Source organism: Amphiura filiformis, chromosome 17 (genome assembly GCF_039555335.1).
Source record: "Amphiura filiformis chromosome 17, Afil_fr2py, whole genome shotgun sequence".
Taxonomy (NCBI): Eukaryota; Metazoa; Echinodermata; class Ophiuroidea; order Amphilepidida; family Amphiuridae; genus Amphiura; species Amphiura filiformis.
Genome location: NC_092644.1, coordinates 45,457,023 through 45,482,015, shown reverse-complemented (window position 1 = coordinate 45,482,015; position 24,993 = coordinate 45,457,023). Strand labels below are relative to the sequence as shown.

The window sequence follows — 24,993 nt, the reverse complement described above, 5'->3', positions numbered from 1 at the left end:
CTCCCTATGCATGAGTGCGTATATTTATGGCCTTTACAATATTTCCTTATGTTCTTGTTAGGTATGGGGTATTATTAAAATAAAAAAATAGTTATATTAAATGAAATCCTGGCACAAATAAATCGTCTTCATTCAATTGTGCTCTCTATATAAAGCAAGTAGAAATAGCTTGTACACTTTCAACATGGGAACACGTTTTGACGTATCTATAATTAGTTAAAAGATGTAGCTCAGCGGCCAGCCAACAAAAAGTAATTGTCTATAGTAGGCCCTATACGAGAAACAAGATTTTCTCTCTGAATTGGCCGTATTTTTACGTGTAAGAAGATCAATCGCATTATCGTGTTCACTCAACAATTTAGAAAATAAATGGGCACTTCTGGGTTGGGTAATAGAATTTAAGTATGATATATTTTCGATGGAATATATATTTTCACTTGAAAAGTTAGTAGTTTTCAGAATTGCAATTTCTGAATATTATATGAAAAGCACTAATAAGACTATAAATGTAAGAGTATGGGATCATTTTGAATGTTAATAAATGCGAAACGCCGGCGGTAGACACCTGCAATATCAGGGATTGCCGCGATTCTTGCAGTAGCTTTTATGAATAGAATACAATATAGTCCAGGCCCTGTCCTATAGACCCGTATACATTTTTCAAAGAGGAAAGTTTGAAAGTTGATTCGAGTAGGGTATGCATAGGTCTTTCAAATTCTACTAGGTGGAAAATTCCAAACCCGGGCAAACTCTGTATATGGCCATTTTTCAAAATGGCCGCCAAAATGTACTTATGAACCAGGTAAAATGACAATAACTCTGAAACTACTTGACCTAGAGGGGTGATTGAGGTGTCTATCCCCACTAAATCAAGGCTGTCTAATTGAATGAATGGGTTTTTATGGATGTCTGAGGTACAGGACACCTGAAATCCAAGATGGCCGCCCGTAGCAACCATAATAATCATATTAGCCAGATGAAATGACAATAATTCGGAATCTACCTGACCTACAAGGGTCATTGAGGTGTATATCCCCACTAAATCAAGGCTGGCTGAGTGAATGAAGGGGGTTTCATGGATGTCTGAGGTCTGGGACACCTGAAATCCAAGATGGCCGCCCATAGCAACCATAAATCATCATATTAGCAAGGTGAAATGACAATAATTCGGAATCTACCTGACCTACAAGGGTGATTGAGGTGTCTATCTCCACTAAATCAAGGCTGGCTGAGTGAATGAAGGGGGTTTCATGGATGTCTGAGGTCTAGGACACCTGAAATCCAAGATGGCCGCCCGTAGCAACCATATTCATCATATTAGCAAGGTGAAATGACAATAATTCGGAATCTGCTTGACCTACAAGGGTCATTGAGGTGTCTATCCCCACTAAATCAAGGCTGTCTGATTGAACAAAGGGGGTTCATGGGTGTCTGAGGTCTAGGATACCTGAAATACAAGATGGCCGCCCGTAGCAGCCATAATCATCATATTAGCCAGATGAAATGACAATAATTCGGAATCTGCTTGACCTACAAGGGTCATTTAGGTCTCTATCCCTACTAAATCAAGACTGTCTAATTGAATGAAGAGGGTGTCATGGTTGTCTGATGTCTAGCGTACATCCACAAATATAAGATAGCCGTCTATAACAACCATATAATATTCAGGTGGTTTTCTGAAGTCGAAGTCACACCAAATCCAGATAGCAGCCATAGCAACCACTATTAACCAAGTTAAATGTCATCAATTACAACCTACGTGACCTAGAGGCTGGATTTATGTGCTTATCCTCAGAAAATCAAGGCTAGTTTGAGTAAAAATGTCTCCATGGTTATCTGAGGTCTTGGACATCTAAAATATAATATGGCTACCCTAACAACCACATGCATATTTCCACAGCTATAACTCTTGCAAATGATTTGACTGGAGGGTACATGAAATGTTCACCCACTTAACCAATGTTACGTTATTGATTGTTAACTTTTGTTTGTTAATGTTACAGGTGAGTAGAGATTGACCCGGGAGAGGAAAAGGAAGAAAGTACACCTCAGATAAAGGGATTTAATCTCCTTATTTCCAAGCCTGCCCCTGCTCCTCCAGTCGAGGATCACTTCAGAGTGGTGAAACTGGTAGGAAACGTGTACAAGGGGTAGCTGAACTCAAAGATGATGATGTTTACAAAAGGTTCTTGGACCTGACTGTACATTCAAGTACCATAACACTAATGCATGTTATAACGGGTACACAGATACACGAAAGTCCCCATACCACCAGAGGAACCTCAGGTAGATGAGGGTCCTGAAGCCCAGCCACGCGCAGCACTGTCGTTCTCCGTCCAGGGCCTAGCAGCCAAACCAAGCATATTTCCCGAAGAATGATGCAAAGAAAGTAAGCAACTGATCTGGCATTTGTGTGGTCAACTTGCTTAAATTCGTCTCCACACGACTTAACAACATTCATGTCTCTCATTTTGGCAAAGACAAAGCTTCCATGAACGAATTACGTTTCGAGTTAGGTTGGGAATTTTGACTTGTATCATTTTCTTCCTGATTTGATAAAGTAACATATTGTTTAAAACATTAATTATGACAATAAATGTCAGCAGCATTATACATCTTCAGGAGTAGCCAAGTCTGCGCATCTGACAAAGACATCATCCTAGATTTCATTGCTTCTAAAAACCTCAATGCAATTTTTCTATTACAAATTCGAAATTTTTCACGCACCCTTGTTTCTTTTACTCGTACCCTATCAAAGCAACATATCGCACAGTTAATATAAATAGGTTTGGTTTGGCTACTAGGCCCTGGACGGGGAACGACGGTGCTGCTCGTGGCTGGCATGAGGTGAGCTTAAGGACCCTCATCTACCTGAGGTTCCTCTGGTGGTATGTGGACGTTTCGTGTATTTGTATATACCTTTCATAACATGCAATCATATTATGATACATGAATGTATGATCGGGTCCAAGAACCTTTAGCTTTTTGTTAACATCGTTATCTGTGAGTTCAGCTACCTCTCGTACACGTGTCCTACCAGTTTCACCACTCTGAAGTGACTGTGATTTCTTGCTCTTCTTTTGACAAATGATACATTTTTCAAGGTCTGCAGGAGCATGAGCAGTCCATCGATCTGAGATGTACTTTCCTTTTCCTCTGTCAAGTCTGTCAATCTCTACTCACCTGTAACATTATCAAACAAAATTAACAATCAATATCTTAACATTGGTTAAGTGGGCAACATTTCATGTACCTACCCCAAGTCAAATCATTTGTAAGAGTTATAACTGTGGAAATATGCATGTGGTTGCTATGGGTAGCCATCTTGTATTTTAGGTGTCCAAGACCTCAGATAACCATAGAAACTAGCCTTGATTTTCAAAGGTACATAGGTTCTAATTGATGACATTTCATTTGGTTTATAGTGGTTGCTATAACTGCTATCTGGATTTGGCGTGACTTCGACTTCAGAAAACCATGCTATCACATTCATTTAATCAAACAGCCTTGGTTTAGCGAAGTTATACACCTTCATTGCTCTTCTAGATTAAATAGTTACCGAGATATTGTCATTTCACCTGGTTAATGTGAATATTATATGGTTACTGTGGGCGGCCATCTTAGATTGTGGGTGTCCTAGACATCAGACAACAACGACACCCTCTTCATTCAATTAGACAGTCTTGATTTAGTAGGGTTAGAGACCTCAATGACCCTTGTAGGTCAAGCAGATTCCGAATTATTGTCATTTCATCTGGCTAATATGATGATTATGGTTGTGGTTGCTACGGGCGGCCATCTTGGATTTCAGGTGTCCCAGACCTCAGACATCCATGAAACCCCCTTCATTCACTCAGCCAGCCTTGATTTAGTGGGGATTGATACCTTAATGACCCTTGTAGGTCAGGCAGATTCGAATTATTGTCATTTCACCTGGCTAATATGATGATTTATGGTTGCTATGGGCGGCCATCTTGGATTTCAGGTGTCCCAGACCTCAGACATCCATGAAACCCCCTTCATTCACTCAGCCAGCCTTGATTTAGTGGGAATAGACACCTCAATGACCCTGGTAGGTCAGGTAGATTCCGAATTATTGTCATATTATCTGGCTAATATGATTATTATGGTTGCTACGGGCGGCCATCTTGGATTTCAGGTGTCCTGGACCTCAGACATCCATGAAACACCCTTAATTCAATCAGACAGCCTTGATTTAGTGGGGATAGACACCTCAATCGCCCCTCTAGGTCAAGTAGTTTCAGAGTTACTGTCATTTTATCTGGTTCATAAGTACATTTTGGCGGCCATTTTGAAAAATGGCCATATACAGAGTTTGCCCGGGTTTGGAATTTTACACCTAGTAGAATTTGGAAGACCTATGCATACCCTACTCGAATCAACTTTCAAACTTTCCTCTTTGAACAATGTATACGGGTCTGTAGGACAGGGCCAGGACTAATAGTGGATACAATAGCGGATACAATAGCGGAACAATAGAGCTCTCTTACGGGCAAATAAACCTCGTCGCGTTTTGCTAAATTTCACTTCTTCTTTTTCATGAACTAACCGTTATTTTTTTAACTTGTGGCAAAACTTCGACTGAAGTTTTTAATAGCCAGAGTAGGCCTATGCACAAATTGGCAAGTGGACTACGGAGAAGTCTAGTATGCGCATGACCGATTTATCTGGTTACACAATGTCTTTTAATGTATTTTAAATATTATTTGAATTGACGATAATATAATAATTATATGCTTCACTCTGACAGAGCGTAAGACGATTTGGTAATACGTATATATGATTGGTCTGTTGTTTTTTTTCTTTTGATACATTAGCATGATTAGGTACGCTTATAGTGCTTATTTATCTATGGGCTTTTAATCATATTGAGCATAATGACGGACTCATATTTTCAATAAAAGTTGTCATACTTGAGTCTTAATCATTCACTTACCCATTATATGTTGCCGGTGAACCTTGTGCAAGAAATACACCCGTAGTAGCCATGAGCACCATACATATTACACGTTTTGCCATTTTCAAATATGTAATGTACATCATGTATATCAGCATAAACACTGTTAAAGTCACTGTCAAGGATACTACAGGCCAAAGTTCAGACACTCGTTGTTTGATTATCATATCTATTTGGTGTACATTTATTCATATGATACGTATAACCTTGATCTTTTTATTTGTCAAATAAAAAGAAAAGAAATTAATTGCTCTTTTTTTGCCTGAAATATATCTTCTTCTCTTTCTTTCCTTTGTTTATCCTTGCTAGCTTTTTTAACACAAGCACAGAGTGGTACGATAGTATTTTTTATAAGAAAATGGTGCACTGTGCTTAGATATCTTAAAATAAATCAAAATGAATAAACTCATCAAAAAAGTTTGGAAAGTTTTCTCAAGCATCTATATCTAAGATTATTTGTGACATGTTCATATCGTGTTGCATATCAATGGACTTTATTCTCCTTTACAATGACACCACGTTCTAAGATTGATGCATATTTACCGTTAATTCTACTAGTTCCATTCACTTTAGGTATTCATTTAGCATTTTATTTCTTTATTGTGTATCCATTTATTTCTTTATTTATTGATAATTAATTTCTATACCCAATTATTATCATAACTTGAAACTTGAACTTTGTATAAACGCAGTTTCTGAGTATTGTGAGAAGTTGTGCTAACCAGTCCATGAGACGCGGTACGTAATACGGACGTCATGAGTGCATGCAATATTACACTCACCTATATCACTGTTATAACCACGCAAAACGCATGCCTTCCCCATGTCTGCTAAGCTACCCGTGAGCGAATCGTCAATTCAAAGCGTTTTCATTCATTGTATTCAAATTAGCCGCCCAAACCACTTTGGGCACCGCCTATTGAAGGTTGGTTTGTGTGCTTGCGCCCAAATTAGTACTACAATGGTACTACTGTTATGAATAGCCTGTCGGCAAATCAAATCGACATCAAAGGAACAACAATGAGTTACGTACGGTAATCTATTGCTTCTCCTTCCTATCTATGCTCCTTGGGCATAATGTTCAATATAGTAGCTGTGTCCTTTGGAAGGATCGAGTCTATTTTTTGTCAAAAGTTCAGTTTGCCACAAATGTCATGAGCATGACAAAGGTACAGACTGTAACAAAAATTATTGGTACCCATCAATTTTCATGTTTATTTAAAAACCTGCCTCTTCCCAATGCAACATTAGATACTCTTAAAATGTCCAGAATGTATAGTTTATGACACGTTATATAATTATACAAACGAATTGGATTTTATGATGAATTTGGATGTGTCAGACCCATCCATTATCAATGAAAACTAATGGGTACCAAACATTTTGATACAGCTTGTACAATGTCTATTCTATCATACTAGTACGCGTAGTAAGCTATAAGTCTTTTTAAATATGGCGGGCACAAAAAGAGAGGGCGTACTTTGATTTGGGTAATTTTTTTTCAGCTGAGAAGCGTACAAAAGATTACCCAAACCACAGTACACCCTCTCCTGTTGTGCCCGCCATACTTCAAAAAGGCTAATTATATTAATATAATGAATGATAAAACATCTTTGGCAAGGGTCTTTGGTTGGAATGTTTACGAAAGATTTACGACTTACATCTTATTCCTTCTATCGCCGGTGCAATATATTCAAATGTAGCACTAAATAGGGATTAATAACCGTGGTAAATTAAGTATTGGCAATATCACCCTTTTTAATCACTGAATTGTGCACTTTGGTAAAAACTGTGATGCGCCACCAGTAAATAAAGTCAATCACGAGTTAACAAAACCGTTTCGTTTTTGTCCTGACGCTAACCATAGTTCGTGCCATTGGTATATAGTTGCAATCATGGCCGGACTTTGTCAAGTCATTGCTATCATTGTTGGGTCAATCGCAATATCTTCGGCGTATGAAGTTAACTACAATAGGTGAGTATTGAATAATGTTGGTCTAATATCCATGGTAACATTATAAACGTGCCATTTTAATAACAATAATAATACATAACTAAATGGGTAAAATACAAAAACACAATGCATAATACAAGGGCTAATACACAATTCAGTCGATTAAGGGATGTGTAATGGGCGGTAACCTGGTTTGGATTCCAGAGGGAGTGTGCCTGTAACAGACACAGCCACCAGAAAAGGACCGGCTCATATCGCGCGCCAAATAAGTTTGCAGTTCAACAATTTCATTTTTTTTTTCAAAAAATAGGCAGAGCTGGGAATCGAACCCGGGACCTCGGTGTTGTAAAACTCAGTGCGTTACCACAATTAGCTGTGAGAAGTTTGATAGTAATCCTTGATATTGCTGAATAGAATAAATCAATACTGATAGGCCTATTTATCTAATGTACGATGCTATTCAAAATTAACAGACGTTCCATAGGGGCCTATAAACTAGGAATATAATGTGAAATAACTATCAATCGATCAATCAATCAAGTTTTTTAAGTTATCAACAATCAATCAATCAATAATAAACCGATGAATCATTGAATATTACTAATTATTAACTAATATACCAAATAAATAAATAAGTCAGTAAATAAATAAATAAATAGGCATAGGCCTAAATAAATAAATAAATAGATAAATACATAATGCAGAATGCAGTTAGTATTTTAATTACAAAATTCCAAACATTCTATTATAATTTTCTGCCATACACGCAAAGGACCTGTCCTTTTAATATCCGCGCCCCGGTCACCATGCTCACACCATAGTTAAACTACTGTATCCCTGTAGGATTATCTACTGACCAGGTGCTAAACAACTCAATGAAATGGATGCTATAACGTACCCAATCAAGCTAACATATCAAGGTCATAGCAGGGCATTATACAAAAGAATGGTCAAAGGTCAACGTTTCCAAAGAAGTATAGTATAGATGTAGACGCAAGCTTTCGTGCGGGAAACATAAAACATACTCGCCAGTCGTGCGGTTTTTATTAGATTTGATACGGCGCTGAAGTCTAAAGCAATTCCAAAATCAGTTCAGACCCTGTTTCCAGACGACAATTTGTATGTTGTTACAAGGAATTCAAAGTAATTTTATCATCAAGTGACCCATATAAAGGAATACGACATCTATCGTGAGCCAATCTGCATTCTGATGCCTGCAAAAGCCGACGATCAGGTAAAAATTCTAAAAGGAGCGTGACTAGATATTTGCGTTAATTTCATGATAAGTTTAAAACGCATTGAAAACGCCAAATTGCAGCCATAAAATATATAATATTTGTCAATCACCAAAGCGAATGGTAACGTAGGTATGTGGAAAAGAACTGCAATAATAATAACAAACTATGTGCCCAAAGAGTTGTCTTTGGCATGTCGCTTTTTGGAAATATCACCAAAAATATCAAATTTTGGAAACACGTCCCAAAATTTAAATCAAAATAAATACATATTCGCACTCGGCGGCCCAGTCACTACCTGCCGCTGAGATTTGGGGTAACTCGGTGCTTCTCCTCTCAAGATACCTTTACTTCAAGTTCGCCCATACCCCACGCCTTAAACAGGTGAGTTTTAAGATGAGATTTGAAATGTTGCATATGCATTGTTCCATAGCCTTGGAACTACTATAATAATAACAACAACTGATACTGATACTGCAAAGGCCCTGTCACCTTAGGAAGCCGTTTTGACAAAAAGGCAAGGAGGTAACTAGATGGGCAAACGCCTAGTTCCTGCCAATTCAGGAAATTCAACCTGCCCTTGCTCAAAAATGCCAACCAGTAAATTATTTTGCCAACAAAAAATCGAAAATGAAAGAAAATAACTTATTGAAATTAAAAGATGCGTCCTCAATAAGAAAAAACATTTTAATCCACCAATTGTCCAAACTTATATAGGGTGAGTCAAAAAAGTGCAATAGAGAAAAGAATCTATTTTTATTTAAGAAACGAGTTGAACCTTTTAGGTTTAAATACATTAAATGATATATCCATTAGTGACCTTGTGTGAAAAAATCAAGGAATAAGCATTTACCGTTTTGTTTTTATAACACATTTTATAGCGATACCCAATTCTAATGTTTGTCCAGGGGACATCTAAAATTTGAATGTCAATCCACTCTCTGTAGGTGGATTTGGAACAACTGCCATTTTCTTAACCTCATTGGCATTGAAATATAATGGGGCACCCAAAGTACTTTAAAGATGTTTATTCTCTATCAAAAAATACAAATTTGTAGGCGGGTTTTTCAAATGTCGAAATGAAGTGTGCGCAAATTGAAGTGGAGTGAATTACAAAATATCCAGTAAGTTGGACATATTGGGATTACAAAAACTGGAGTTAGAGTCGAATGAGGTATGAAGGACATAAAGAACGCAAAAATCATCCTCATTTAAGTTAAAGTCAGTTTCAGAGCTGGTGCCTTTATCTTGCATTGTGTGCTCTCATTCAAAATAAATGGTACCTCGTGGACAAATTATGAAATTGGGCATCGCAGCAAATGACTCATAAAAATTAAACGGTTGTTGCGATTCACTTCATTTGTTCACAAAAGGTGACTATTGAGTGTGGCATTTATAGAAACTTGTTTGACTCACCCTGTATTTGATAATTACAATTAGTTACAAATGAGATATAATATGAAGAAAAATATTATTGTAAATAGGCGTAACTTACACACAGACCGACCAAATGGTTAATTAAGCAATACAATTGACCTATTCAGGGTTCAGATTCTCTGTTCTTGGTTCATTAGTGTGCAAAAGCAAAACAACAAGGCAATCAGTTGTGTCTGAATGAGTGTGAATTTAATTGCAGTGAAAATTTGGTTGATAAAGTTTCGGTAATACGGGATATCAGTTAAACTAACTTTTCCCTTTTATCTAAAAATGATACCCATATACCATACTGGGCATCTACTGTATAACTCGTATAACATATTGAAGATCCTTTGAAATAATACAAACGATGATACCACTTACCAGTCTTGTTCATATTTGCAATCAGTAAATACGATTAAAAAAATCCCATCAAAAGTACATCTTAGGGGGAAAGTCCACTTTAGACAAAAATATCTACATAAACACGTGCTAATACGTCAACAACAACAAAGTAAAATGAAATAACCCTGATTAAATACGTAATGAACACTCACACAGGGATCCAGCAAACCCAAAACGTTTTAAATGGGTTATATTTAACATTCAATGTCGGGTTTTATTAAGGTTATAAAAACGTTTTAAAACGTTTTGTATGGAAACACACTTTAGTCCGTATGCCTTCCTCGAGGTTGTAAAGTAAAATCAAGTTTTGTGATTTTCTCAAAAGCTGCTAAATTTTTGCAGGAATCTGCTAATCTAGTTGGATCCCCTGCGCCATTTCCTTTCTGACAACATACTTTTATATATACTTATCATCATTACGTTTATGGGTACAATGAAAAACAATATCTAAAGTACTGACTCGAGGAAGGAATATGGACTACACAACATTTTAAAGTTGTTGTTAAAAAAGGTTATTGTAATCATTATTGTGCAATCTTTTTTGTCATCACTTACTTTAACAATATTATGTTAGAATATTTTGCAGTAAGGTTTCAAAAAATGTTTATGTTATAAAGTTATAACAACGTTTTATACCCTTTATACCATTTACAGCCTGTCTCAAAAGAAATTGTGCAAGTGAAAAGCGCCCTCTTTGGCAAGGGCGCAGTCTTAGCTCTCAAATGCCGTTTGTTCTGTTCAATTTGCTTATTTCAATCTCGAGATATGTTTATTTAACAACGAAAGGGTAAAATCACAATTGTGCCACTTTTACTAGGCAAGAGAGCTGTACATGTAAAATCAATGATAGCTGATGTTGATGCATCTAATGCACTCCCCCTTCGGGACTCGTGCACTGCACGCATCAACATCAGCGCGCGTGCATTATTTTGTCTAATTTCTCTCCCAACAAGTAATACGCGTTCATTAACCTATAGGCTAAGTGTGCAATATTTTTTGTCTTTTAACATGTCTAAGTGACCAAGAGAACAGTATTTACCATGATAAAATCATTGACATGCACGTGTTTTTAATTTTACAGCAGAATATGAAATATTTATTTATCTTTTAATCTGTTTTAAGTGGAAAAAGAGAATCATTATTCCTACATCATGATAAAACAGAAAAATTTTGTATTGTGTAATTGATGCATTCTTTTGATTTCACGGAGGAACTCTTGATAAACTTGATGCTATCACTGATTTACATGTAAAGTCCTCTTCCCTAGTAACAGTGGCACAATTGTAATTTTACCCTTTCGTCATTAACTAAACATATCTCGAGATTGAAACAAGCATATTGAACAGAACAAACGGCATTCGAGAGCTAAGACTACGCCCTTGACGTTGATGTAAGCATCATGTCATAACGGTATTTTCTAATTGCCAAAGAGGGCGCTTTTCACTTGCACAATATGTTTTTGTGACAGGCTGTAAATAACCCGACATTTAAGTTTTCTGGCAACCTTTTCTAACCTATAGCAAACGTTTTGTGTTTGCTGGCAACCGGCTGCACAAAGAAGGTTATCACCACAATACCATAATGCACCCCGCTTTTCCAAAACTTGTTCATGATGAATGCAAGTTCCATACTGAACATGTACATGAAGGAGGGCTTTACAACAGCAGGTTCAAATTTCACGTTAGTGGCGTACAGTACATGGTGTATTCTGAGATGACGTATACCTTTTCTTTGGGCTGCGCCGGTATTATATAACCTACGGCAATTTCGTTTAACAAAATATATAGTGCTTAAGGCTACGCTTTATCCCATTTCCGGTTGATTAATACATGGGGGGGGGGGGGCTACCAGCTCTTTTCTTTCCATCATAACCTTACATAAAAACCAATTCGCTGACCAGGACAACCTACTTTATTTAGAAATATTTCATTACTTCAATCAATGATAATGATCACACACTCATTAAATATTTTGACCCCGGGGTGCGTAGCTCCAAGAATATCCCCAAAACAGGCTGATTTTGGATTTTAGGCGTAGACCTCGGAGTGCGCGCGCACTCTTGCAACCCTCTGGATACCCCCTGCGCACCACGCCAAAACGGGCAAAACCACACCCTTAATTTAATTCCATGTATGGAGATTTTTAATGTCAAATGAAAACACACTAATCATGCAAATTGGTCGTTTTTTGGCATTATATAATTTAGACGTCACGCGCTTGGGTTGGTATACGGCATACTTTTATATAACCTCGGACTGTTTGATTTAGGCGATAAATTGATTATCTAATTCTGGAGACGAAATATGACCGTGTTCACGGTTACCTGAAACTATTTATGCCCAACATGCTAAAGTTCAATCTTTGCTTTGAAGGTTTATGGGCTGGTTTCTCGAAGCTCGAAGTTCATTCAAAGGATTGGCTTCGGATTTTAAATTCATTGTAAAAACTGTCACGACTTATTGTTTTCTCCTTCACAGTTTATTCCACACTATTCAGAGAAGATATCTTATACTTCCCACAATGCATTGCTTCCATCCTTAATTTCTGTACTGGTTTGCTACAATCTAACATGGGTCGATAGTGACAAAAAAAAATACCTCAATGAACAGAGCACATTCAGATCTTGCAAAATATGCTTATTTCGACTATCGACCCATGTCTATTCTCAAAATGAAAACAAAAGGAATCTGTACAAAGTAATACTAGGAGTGTCATTTGATGAAATGAGGTGATGCGTCATGTTGCAAAGGATTCTGGGAAGGGTAAGATATCTTCTCTGAACACAATTAACAATCAATGGAATAGGCCCCTATTAAAGGTTTCACATTCAAGAAACACAGAAAAGTTCACATAGGTAGGGCTTCGAAACCTTTGGAGAAACATGCCCTTTATCAGTTTCAACTATATAGTGTTGATCTCGTTGACCTTGACGAATTTTGTTTTTATCACTCGAGATGGCTCCACACTAAAATTCGAACCGAGACACGTTATTATATCACGTTTATAATACCATATGCGACCGTACACGACGAATGAGCCGTAAATGTCCTACCGAGTTACAGCAGTGTAAAATGTGCATGAAGGTCGTATTCATAGGTACCTTAAGTTGGTGCGACATGTATCTCATTTTGATAGCGCTAGTGAAACACTTTTTAAACCAATCAATAAACCTATTGTTGAAGAGGATAATAAGCTTCTACCTATTTCTATAGAATTCTTAAATAGCTCTGGTCTTTGTTTGCTTTGGCTAAATCCTGTTCAAGTGATGGGTTACAAAGCATTGTATTTTGTCTAGGTATGTATAACCAACAATTAACAATGAGAGGACATTCCTGAACCTCGTTGACTTGGGATGATTTGAAATGACCGCTAATTATGACTGTTAGATATTTATTACCAGAAATGTGGAAAACACATGTGGAACCAAAAAAAGGTATCCCATTTTGTGGAAGGCGCAAAGTTCAACAAACCATAACCCCGCTTCTGGATATCGTTTGAAGTCAAATGATATACCAATTTTAAAGCTTATGAGATATATTTTCTAAACACGAAATAAAACTAAATTGACCGGGAGCCGAATTTACGGCTCATTCGTGGTGTACGGTCACATATGTCCATATGCTGAGCCATAAAAATAGGGGAATTAAAGACATTTACATCCAATTTTGAGAAAAGTATTATGCTAGTTTACATTTTTTTTTTCTAGATATGAAGTACTTCGCGTAACACCAAAAGATACAGAGGAAGTCAATTTTCTTCAATATCTTCGATCCAAGTATGGCAATGAGGTGCGTATGAATTATATAGGCCTACCTAATACATTAATAATTATATAATTCGTCACCACAAAACTTGGATCATATCAAAAATTTTAATTTTTGATGTAGCTGTAATTTTTTTCTTTTTAAATCAGCTTTATGTCTTCAAGTTTGTTTCTATATCAATTATTTGAAGACATGGCACACTTCGTCAAGAACTCTTTAGATATTGGTGTCAATTCAATTCTGAGAAATAGTAATTAATTTATCAACTGAATGGCGGTGCTTCGACGGTTGGTAGATCCCACGATCAGACATTGTCAGCCATCAAATACTTTTGCACCATACACAGCCCGCATGGGGACTGCTGTTATTGCGCATATCCCTGATATCAGCTTAAGGATCTTAATGGCTATCTGGGCGCAAACCTGTCAGCAGTCTCTAGCTTTATGCCACAGATATGCCTCGTCATAAAAAAATAAACAAAAAATGATGTTAGCTGTCAAAAAGTTCCACCGTCAGCTTTATGTGACATTATTAATTTATATCTTCTTTTATAAGCTTGACTTCTGGGTGGCACCGCGTAGTCCAGGCCTTCCTGTTGACATCATGGTTCCACCAGGACGACACATGGAAATCCAACGACAACTGAGACTTCGACGATTTGACTTCGTGACCATGATACCAGATGTCCAGATGTTGATCGACGAAGAAGTGAAAAGCAAAGTAAATGCTGAAGCTGGCTCAAATTTGAACTACACGCTGTACAACGATTATGACACGGTTCGTTATTTTCTGTTGTTGTTTTTTGATGTTGTTGTTGTTGTTGCTATTTTCAAACCGATCGCAAACACTACTAAAACAAGATTAATTCATTTACCTGGAAATAAAATATGTTACAAAAAGTTGGTAATGGTAAATCCAATTAACGGACGTGGACACAAAACACATCACGGATCGATAAATGATACAACAGGAACAACTGGAAAGAAAATGAGCAAGGTATACCAAATTGACGAGGGGGGAAGTAAAATACAGACTAGACGGTAGCCCGGGACGGTACGCAGAGGGGAGACAATAAAGGCAAATGTAGGCATTAGAAGTAGGTAAAGTTCAATAGCCAAAAAAGTACCAGTTCCAAGGCCCACAGAAGTGCTAAACCTGTTGGTATAACATAAATCAATGTGAATACAAAAGTGCACAAGAACAAGTGATGAAAATCACTGTGCATACACATATACAATATGTTGTTTGTCTGCTACATGCACAGTGATTTTCATCACTTCCAGTGTACCTTTGTACTGTTTTCCTGACATTTATTTGGGCTCTGGAATCTCCTCCTCCTCCCCTCCTTCTTTTGCTCCCTTTTCCTCGTCCTTCTAAATGTCATATATTTTCATCATTACTTCTTTCTGACTTATTAAATTTAAAATACACTGTTTTTTCTCTATTCAAAATAATGAAATGTTTGTTCGTTTTGTTTGCTTTCATAGATTCAAGCATGGATTGACAAAATTGTATCAGACTACCCACATATTGCCTCAAAAGAAGTGCTGGGTAAATCGCATGAAGGACGTGATATTCATACTCTCAAAGTAAGTTTATCAAATATACTGTGATTTCTACAATAACAAGGTCTAGCCCCGGTTGTTTGATGTAATCATTTATTAATTTTTCTAAAAAACCCAATATATAATGTTCAATTCTAGACCTGAATAATACCAACAGCTATCGCACTATACACATATAAATAGATTTTCGTTTTTATATCAAATTATTCAGCTTTTTTGTGGTAATTTTTAACTGTACATGTGTACGTAAATTGAGGGCGCTATTTACATATATTTGAAATTAAAATTACCCAAATAATATGAGTTATACCTTACATTTCATGATAAAACGTTTTTTGAAAATTCTCTTGTCATTTGTTAATCTTTTTGCTGACGTTCTAAATTCTAATACCAAGATGCAAACAATATTTAAGATAAATAGCGCCATCTTTGTTCAACTTTTCTTTAAAATGACTTACATAGAGCCCGATGAATTAGGTTTCTCAACTTTAAAATTTGCGGCCACACTGACTGATCCATCTCCATTACCTCGACTACTTCTGGCCCAATAATGACAAAGATCCATTTCTGTGGCATGTACATTGCTGTCATGCACTTACTTACTCCTGTCATGTATCATGGGTACATCATGGCAAGACCGAGTCTCTAATGGAGAGGTGCTTCTAAGAGCCAAAATGGAGAGTGTAGAAGCTATCAATTTGCATATTTATTTTTTATTTATTTATTTCTTTGTAGTTGGGAAAGGCAGGTGAAAATAAACCCATTATATTTTACAATGGTGGTACTCACGCACGAGAGTGGATTGGTCCTGCCACGGTTATATACATGGCAAAATTGGTAAGCTACAATTACTGTGTGTTTTTGACGAATAATTTTGGACCAATCAGTTTCCTTTAACAAACGCACTCACAAATACCCCATTGGTCAAAACACAATCGCTTGTCGATCTGCGACAAAGTATATGTAGCTAACTCTCTGGACTTAGAGCTACTTAGTACTTAGTCACTACCCATCAAGTGTTGATAAATGCAACATAATACTGCTGAAACGTACACAACAAGTAAGTGCAATTTCTGGTTCAGATACTAAGAACGTAAGAACAGAAACTACTGAACTCTGTGGGCTGTTTTAGGTTCGTCAACAGCAGCAGCTAGCCATTTGACTCAGGACTAACTAGTCCTACAAACTAAATTCTCTATATTTTCTGTTCCACCTTTTATTTTTCTCCATTAACCAAATATACAAAAATGCTTAAACTTTTATACATTTTAACTTTTTTCTAGTTAATTAAGTACAAATGTTAAAGGAAAATCAAGAAATAAAATGTTCATATACATATAATTATAACTCTTCTTTTTTGCAACCTACTGCTTCAATATAGGTTTTTTTCTGCCGACGATAGAACACATCAATGCATTTCTTTTTATTTATTCGAATGGGCAATACCAGTTTGTTCCATTTATATTATTTTTTTTAAATTTATATTCATGCAGATGACCGAAAGATATGGAAAGTTTGATGAAATAACCGGTTTATTAAACAAGATTGATTGGTATATAACGCCGGTACTGAATGCTGACGGCTATATCTACTCGTTTACAAAGGTATAATAATATAGTATGAAATAATATAATATTTCATTTTGCAACGCAAGAAGTGCGGTATGGAATACTTTTTCTCAAGATTTAGTCTTCATTTGAGAAGCAATTTTGTTATATGAATTAAAATGTGAGATTTGATCACCATTATAATTCACAATGATTATGGTATATTTAGAGAATAAAGGTATTGTTTTTAACCGCTGGAGTGCATCTATCGTCTCATATAACACCGTCGATGCCAAAAATAATGATGTCGCCCGTGTTATATGAGACGATAGATGCACGACAGCGGCTAAAAACAATACCTTTATTCTCATTCTTAAACACTTCAATTCAAATAAAAATATCATAAGTATTACAAATTTTAATCAAATTAAATCCTACATTTTGCAAGGAATTATACCTAGGGCTTAAAATCGATCAGTCCCGTTGTTGCTATGCACCTCCGATTGGTTTAAATAGCGAGTACGCGTATCGCGTCGATGCATACGCGCTGACCCGTGTGATATCGTGTCATATCACACGGGTAAGAACCAAGAAGATTGCAGGAACATTCTCAAGTGTTTAAGAATGCCGAATAGCATTAAGCTATACACCTATTACTATAATAATGTGTATTACTTTGTCACCAGGAGCGCGACGTTCACGGTTTACTTTTTTACATTTCACAGTGCAAAGCCGTGTCGGTTTTGTCTTGGTTGCTATACCAGCGCTCGGCAAATTGCATGAAGCGCTTGACGTTTTTAGTTTTTTCGGGCTAATAAGAAGGAAGATGCACCGGGTTATTAATGCTTTATTATTTCTTTTATTAGGATTTTGAGAGAACGTCTCCCATGGAAAATTCTATAGAATAGAATAGAATAGAATAGCTCTCGAGTCGAGTCGAGTCAAAAAGTCACTGTAAAATCTCTATGGGGAAAATTTCAAGATCCGAGTCAAGTCATTTCATTTTTGAAAAGTCGAGTCTCGAGTCATGGCTCGTTACAAGTCTGCTGGCGTGTGATCATTAATAAGCTCTCAGCGGCTATGTTTGTGAGCCTAGTAAAAATGCAGTTGCGCAATGCGCATGGTTAATTAAAATCAGAGCAACATGAAAACCACATGTTTCACCATTACGGTAATTATTGGTAGAACTCCTTGCATACTTGTTTGACATGTATGATTACTTTGAATCATCAAGTGGAATGGCCCCAAGATCTTATGATCTTATACACCACTGGATTTCGTGTTATTATGCTATATGAAATCAAAGAATTTCACAAGTCCTCCTGCAGACTTTTATGAACTCCAGGTTCCAGAGACGCATAATTGCACAACTTGAGTTAACATCCTCAGGGAGGAGTCACATGACAGACCTCGCATTAGACGTGGTGGGAATGTCATATTGAGGAGAGCTGAAATCTGGATACGGAGGAATGGCGATCATGTAATTGACAGTCTTAGTCTTCCACATGACCACCATTTGTAAAGAAAGTGGCGAAACATGTGATTTCATGTTGTTTTGATTTTAATTGACTTTCCGTAACTGCATTTTACTCAACTCACAAAGGTAGCCACTTAGTCCTCGGGAGGACAAGATGTTGATTAAGCTATCAACTAGAGCATGTTGACCAAATACCTCGTGCTTTTTAATCTAGTGGTATTTTTCCAACTGTTTACTTATTTTGATAAACACTGTAGAATAAATAGAATAGAATAGAATAGAATAGAATAGAATAGAATAGAATAGAATCATTTGTAATTTCATATTAAATTTCTTTTCTAGGACCGTAATTGGAGGAAGACCCGTTCACCTAATGCCAATTCGACCTGCGTCAGGACAGATCCAAATCGTAACTGGGACATACATTGGGACGGTAGGCCTAATCATTCCATACGACTTTCTTTTCTTTGAATTTCTTTTCTTTGAATTTCTTTTCTTTTCATTGAATTTCTTTTCTTTGAATTTCGTTTCTTTGAATTTCTTTTCTTATTTTTGAATCCGAATTGTTCTTTTATTTTGTTATTGTTCTTACGTAGAGGTTGGTGCTAGCTCCGACCCGTGTAATGATTCATACGCCGGCAGCAAGGCATTCTCTGAGCCTGAAATAAAGGCTATCTCCGATAAGTTGACCAGCCTTAAAGACCGTGTCAAAGTCTACATTGATTTCCATTCTTATAGTCAACTATGGATGACCCCATACGGATGGACACCAGATCTACCACCAGACTATAGCGATTTGGTAAGATTAGTCACCCTGCAGTTGGTCTCGTTTTCAATCTTTTCGTGGTGACGTCCCATATTTCCGAAAAATCATTGTGGAGGAACGTTCGCCATTATCTGGATTCCCGTATTCATAAGTGACGTAAAATAACCTTACATCCATTGAACAGAAAAACATGCAATTGCCTATCAGTCAATTTATAGAAAATTTTTTAACCCTAACCCGTCTTGGTCATGTTGGTGCAGGGTGGACTTCACAAGCAGATATTCATCTCGCCTAAGTGTTCTCTAATAAGAAATGGAGGTTGTTTAAGAAAGTTTATTTTCCTTGTGAATTTCTAGGTACCTTCTGCAAGACCAATGTACAAAATACACATTGATTTTTAAAATGTGTGTTTATTTGATTTGAACAGAAAAAGTTGGGTGAAGAAGCCGTTAAAGCACTGAAAGCCGTTAATGGAACAGAGTATATGGTTGGAAGCATATCGAATATCATCTGTAAGTCTTTTGAGCTTGATCGTTAGTTTGTTTTTTGTTAGGTTTGTTATTAATTCCTGCAATTGGCAAAAAAATCATGGGTATTCCCAAAATTCGCTACTGATTGCTATGCAAATCATGCCATGAACATGGCAAGACATTCTAATACTTTTGTTTTGTATAAGGCATGAAAATCCTCTATCAAGGATACATGGGTGGTTAATTTTGAACCCATAAAAATTGTAATTGATGCCCTTGAAAAACAATTAATGGGCATGGAAGTAGAGACAAATTGACATTGACCATGATTCATGCCATGAATTACCCATGAATAAGGAATTTATGGGCATGGAAGTAGAGAGAATTTGACATTGACCGCGATTCATGCCCATGAGTTACCCATGAACATGCCCTGAACATTTCAAGGCCCTGACTAAACGCATGACAAAAAAAAAGCATGCAAGGGCATGAATATTCATGTGTGAGCATGAACAACCCATCAAAAATTCCCAAATTCACGAAAATTCATGCCCGTTGCTAGCGAAAATAGGGCATGTTCTTGGCATGTTCATGGCAAGATCTTGGCATGTTCATGGGCATGACTCATGCCTAAATTTTTGCCTGTTAAGACATGGACATATAGCTTTAATATGAATGTTAGTGTTATTCTTGTTGCTGCTTTTGTTGTTGTTGTTGTTCACATGATTTCGAGTTTTTAAAGTGTTATCTCTTCCTATATTACCATAGATCCTGCATCAGGTTCAAGCGCTGACTGGACATACGGCGTAGCAAAGATCAAATACTCTTACGGCGTAGAATTGCGGGATACTGGAGAATACGGGTTCCTCTTGCCTTCCATTTATATCGAGCCCAGCGGTCTAGAGACGTTTAACGCCATGAAGGTTTTAGGCCATCACATTCTTAAAAAATACACATAATAAGCAGTACAGTTTTGGTGTGTAAAACTTTATAATTCTTATAATTCAGAAGAGAAAATTAAATAATTTGTGTGGTTGTGCCAAGGGCAGTAAAATAATGGTTTCAGGATTTAAAAATTTTGGCCTTAAGTAATGGAAGTCAGTAATTTTGAAGACCTGTATAATGTAAGCACAGTGTCTTAGCAATAGTGTCTTGCAATATAGACATGCGTTATCTGAAGCCAGTTTTGAGACGCGTCTTGGTTTGTGTCTTTTGTTCAGACAAATGTGCCATGACTCGTTTGTAAATTTACGCTGTTGGGATCAGGCTAAAGTCAAATGCTTAAGCCAAGCTAAAAAACAATCCTATGCTAGATGGAAACAAAAGAAAGAAGAGACATAATTTGAGATAAAGAACAAGGAGAAGAAGGCTTCTCCCAACAAATCTATATACAAGATACTATTGCAGACTTGCCAAGGCGCCATGTTTTTTACAGTTTAGACATTATACACTAAGCCAAAAAAGAAACTGTGCATGAAAATGAACCAAAATTACACACAGGATTACTTCAATACTCTACTCTAAACACATGTCAGTAACCAAGCAGTTGTCTAACTAACGCAACAGCAAAATGGACTGACATGGAACAGCTTCCTGGACCACATTCACATCCCAATAATTGGCAACCAGCACAAGAAATTATTTTTGTTCCATGTCATCAGTGCATTTTGCTCTTGAGTCAGTTGGACAACTGTTTGGTTACTGACATGTGTTTAGAGTAGAGTATTTAAGTAATCCTGTGTGTAATTTGGATTCATTTTCATGTACAGGATTTTAAGATATGACCTTGTGAAAAATGATAAGTTTCTTTTTTGGCTTAGTATATAATAGCTATAATGTATATCATTATTAGATGTGACGTAGAGATGGGGTGCTGGATGAGACGCACCTTAAGGAAAGCCATCAAAATAATACAATTTACAGTAACCGTACATTACAATATGCACAAAGAGGCTTAGAACAGGAAAACGGTCCACTTTTTTGAGTAAAAATGTTTCGAAAAGGCACACGCTGACCACTTTTAACTCCACTGTTTTTCTTTTTATCATGCAACCCTTTTAACCCCCCCCCCTAAAAAAAAGGTTCACATTTCTGATGTCCCCCCTCCCTTCCCAGAAAAAGTAAATTCTGAATAATGCCTGTATGATATTATCATAGGTGAATGGGAAGAGAAGACTTATATTTTAGGGCAACCATTCTTAATTGAGTATCTATGTTTAATCCCTTGGTAACAATGATAAGTTAAGAATTAAGCATGGTCTTGTTAATTGTAACCCCCGCTGATAAATAAAGTTTAAGAAACCACCAATGTATAGAAAACATAATTATACTTGTCTCACATGTTTTGTCTCATTAGGATTATTATGCTTTCAAATTAAAAGAAAGTTTTTAGTTTTTATTCAACGGAATAATTATTGACAGCAATGGATGTTCTAAAAATGTATTTTGTGGCATTTAGAATATTTCAATTGTCGTCTGCAATCGCTACTATTGCCGGGATCAATAAAGTAAATGCAAAGGCGACGAGCGATCGAGTATTATTTCAGCTTAAGATTGCATTTTGGACGTCCAAGGTCAGGCGCATTATCATTTAAGCGTCTTTTGAAGCTATCGGCCATCCATGATTTTCTGGGTTTTTTTCATTCATTGTTATTTTATACATTTTGGCGCTAATAGCGATCTCGCATTATATTGTCTCATCGATAAATCTATATTTAAATCAGGATATGATGTAATGCGTTTGAGTTTGACCCTTTGCCCTATACCTTATCTGTCATGCGATAGTGCCGTGCAACTACCAATAAGCTAGAAAACATGGCTTCCTTTCTGGCTTTGTCTAAATATCTATTTGGCTTGTTTGGGCTGACAGTTGATGTAATATTTGCCATTATAACTGGTACACTTCCTCTTCAAATCATTCACTTTGTCGCACAATACATCGTGTCATATTTCACGTTTCTACAACCCTTCAACCAGGTGTTGCGGCTTATATCTGCTATCAAACACAGTACCGCATATTTTGGAGTCATCGTGTGCATTTTAGTGAGTTATGTTGTGATTCAAGCCAGTATTTTAACACTGAAAGAACTTTATGCGGGGATATTGCTTGGCAGATGTATAACTGAGGATTACTTTGGTTATGTTACCTCGCTGCTGTTTAATACTCATTTTGAAACAAACTCAGGTTGCTCATCCTACTCTGCTTTAATACCAATATGTACAATTGTTGAAAGCTGCCTCGTAGTTCTGACGACGGTGATACTAACAAAGATCCTCAAAGATGTCATATCAACTTTCATTGACAATGACAATGGCACGGTGAATAACCACAGTGCAGTGAAGAGATACTGTTTTCTCTTCGTGATCATCATCCTCTTTCTTATGCGTTTTACAATTCTTTTTGCACTTTATTTAATAACTCACGTAATAATGAGCGTTTTCAGTTTATTAGTACATTTTACTGGATTGATATCATCTTTGGTATTATCTCTCGTTTTCAACGTCTTCGAGTCGGCAAGCAACACGATAACTGCCTTGAAACAATCGGGTTTGAACTTGCTATTCAACACTGCCGAATTCACCACCAGAAACCAGTATGAACACTTTGAAGATCATCACACATTGGACGAAGAAGCAGTTGTTCATGAGTACGATGCTTCTAAAACAGAATATACAACTACAAATACTGTTCTTTTAGGCGTCTGTCAGATTGTTCTGGTACTGTTAGTGATAATTAAGATAGGAAAGTCTTGTATAAAAGTAAGACAACAAGACAAGTCGGACTGCTCGCCTAATGTGGAATGCAAATAAGGAGGGACTATTTAGAAATAAATGCCGGACCCATAAACGTTCTAATTTGGCAATCTACTCGTATTTCAATATAATTTTGTTAAGGCGAGATGGAGCAGGTCATAGGGTAGAGCTGTTCTGGTCCATTAAAATAATCTGGAAGAACTAGTATGGAGTCCTAATATATTTGTTTTTCATACCAGATTGACGAATATTTTTTATGGAAGTTTGCTATAATTTCAACGCGTACTGAATAGTTTTGCAAGATTGTGAATTTACATATTCCAAATCACTTCTTAGCTGCCTAAGTAATGTACTCTGTAAACTCTTGTGATATTGTCAATTAACGCCAGGAGCGATATTTGAGGTTATTGATGACTCGCCATTCGTTTTTCTCAACGATTCAGTCATTTCAACATTTGCATCAGGTCCCGGCTTCTTCCATCTTGTCGTAATTGTTGCACTTTTTGTCACCAAGCAATCGCATCTGCGTGCAAATCGCTTCCATATCTTGCAATAGGCTTTTCGGAAGTTCTTGTGCGTGGCGTAGATCAAAAATTAACAAAACTATTGGTGAATGCCATGAACGTAGCCAAGATAAACCACCAGAAATGATCGCCTAAATCAAAGACGACGTTTATAATGTACGGTACCCACATTCCCAAGAACACAGTACAAATGATGGCAACTGTTTTAGAAGACGTTTATCGCCTTGACTTGCCGATGGATTTGTGGCATGTTGTTGCAGTCGACGATTTGTACCTCGGAATTTCATGAAAATTTGGACGTATGAATAGCAAAGTATGCAAACTGGCACTATGCAATCAAATACGATCAAATAACCTAGAGTGTAAGAGAAATTGTACGAGTAGTCATAGTTACAAAGAAAATTACGAGTATCAAATATATGATCTCCCCATCCTAGGTAGTTTGGTAAATCTTAGAAAGGCAATAAACCACACCGCAATTACCATAAAGGTAACGGTGTATTGGTTGTATATCTTTGTATAAATCACTCGATGGCATATGTAGAAATACCGATTTAGGGAAACAGCGCTTATACTCCAGATGGAAACACAGAAGCTGATGACACACATGGTTGCAAGAAATTCACAGAATGCTGGCAGACGGTAGAAGAGTTTTCCCATGTCTAAGGCACCCACGACGGCGAAGGATTCACCAGTGCAGTGACTAGAAGATCCGCTACGGCTAGATTGACTATGAAGACATTTTGCAAGACGCGAAGTTTCTTTGAGGTTAACACGGCTAAAATGACAAGAATGTTTCCTGCAGTTCCAACCAAAGACATAAATATCGTTAGTGCGATGTAAGTGTGTAAAATCAGAAGCTGTGAATCCGGTAAAGAATTTTCGGATTTTGCCGAATTTGATGTATTCGACGCCCATGTCATTTCGCTTGTTATCATGTTGTCACTCAGCATGCTCAGTAGCGATATTAGCACTTTCTTGCTTCGAAACCTAATAAGAATATTGAGAACATTTAAAAATTATTTATAGGCCTATGCATTATTTTAAAATAAATTGTTTCGCTCATGTCACTTCATACCACAATGGCATTACTTGCACATATGCAATGGCTACAGGTCATATGTCGTAAAGGGTCATTC

General features: G+C 36.9%; 1 protein-coding gene across 1 annotated transcript; it reads left to right on the top strand.

Annotated features, from left to right (window-relative positions):
• Nucleotides 1–6,873: 6,873 nt before the first annotated feature.
• On the top strand, nt 6,874–20,536 carry LOC140137236 (carboxypeptidase B-like). The gene is made up of 10 exons (XM_072158884.1): nt 6,874–6,953; nt 13,695–13,776; nt 14,308–14,529; nt 15,240–15,341; nt 16,053–16,154; nt 16,811–16,921; nt 18,684–18,774; nt 18,938–19,140; nt 19,535–19,619; nt 20,346–20,536. The coding sequence occupies exons 1-10, from the start codon at nt 6,874–6,876 to the stop codon at nt 20,534–20,536; spliced, it is 1,269 nt and encodes a 422-aa protein (XP_072014985.1).
• The last annotated feature ends 4,457 nt before the right edge of the window (nt 20,537–24,993 follow it).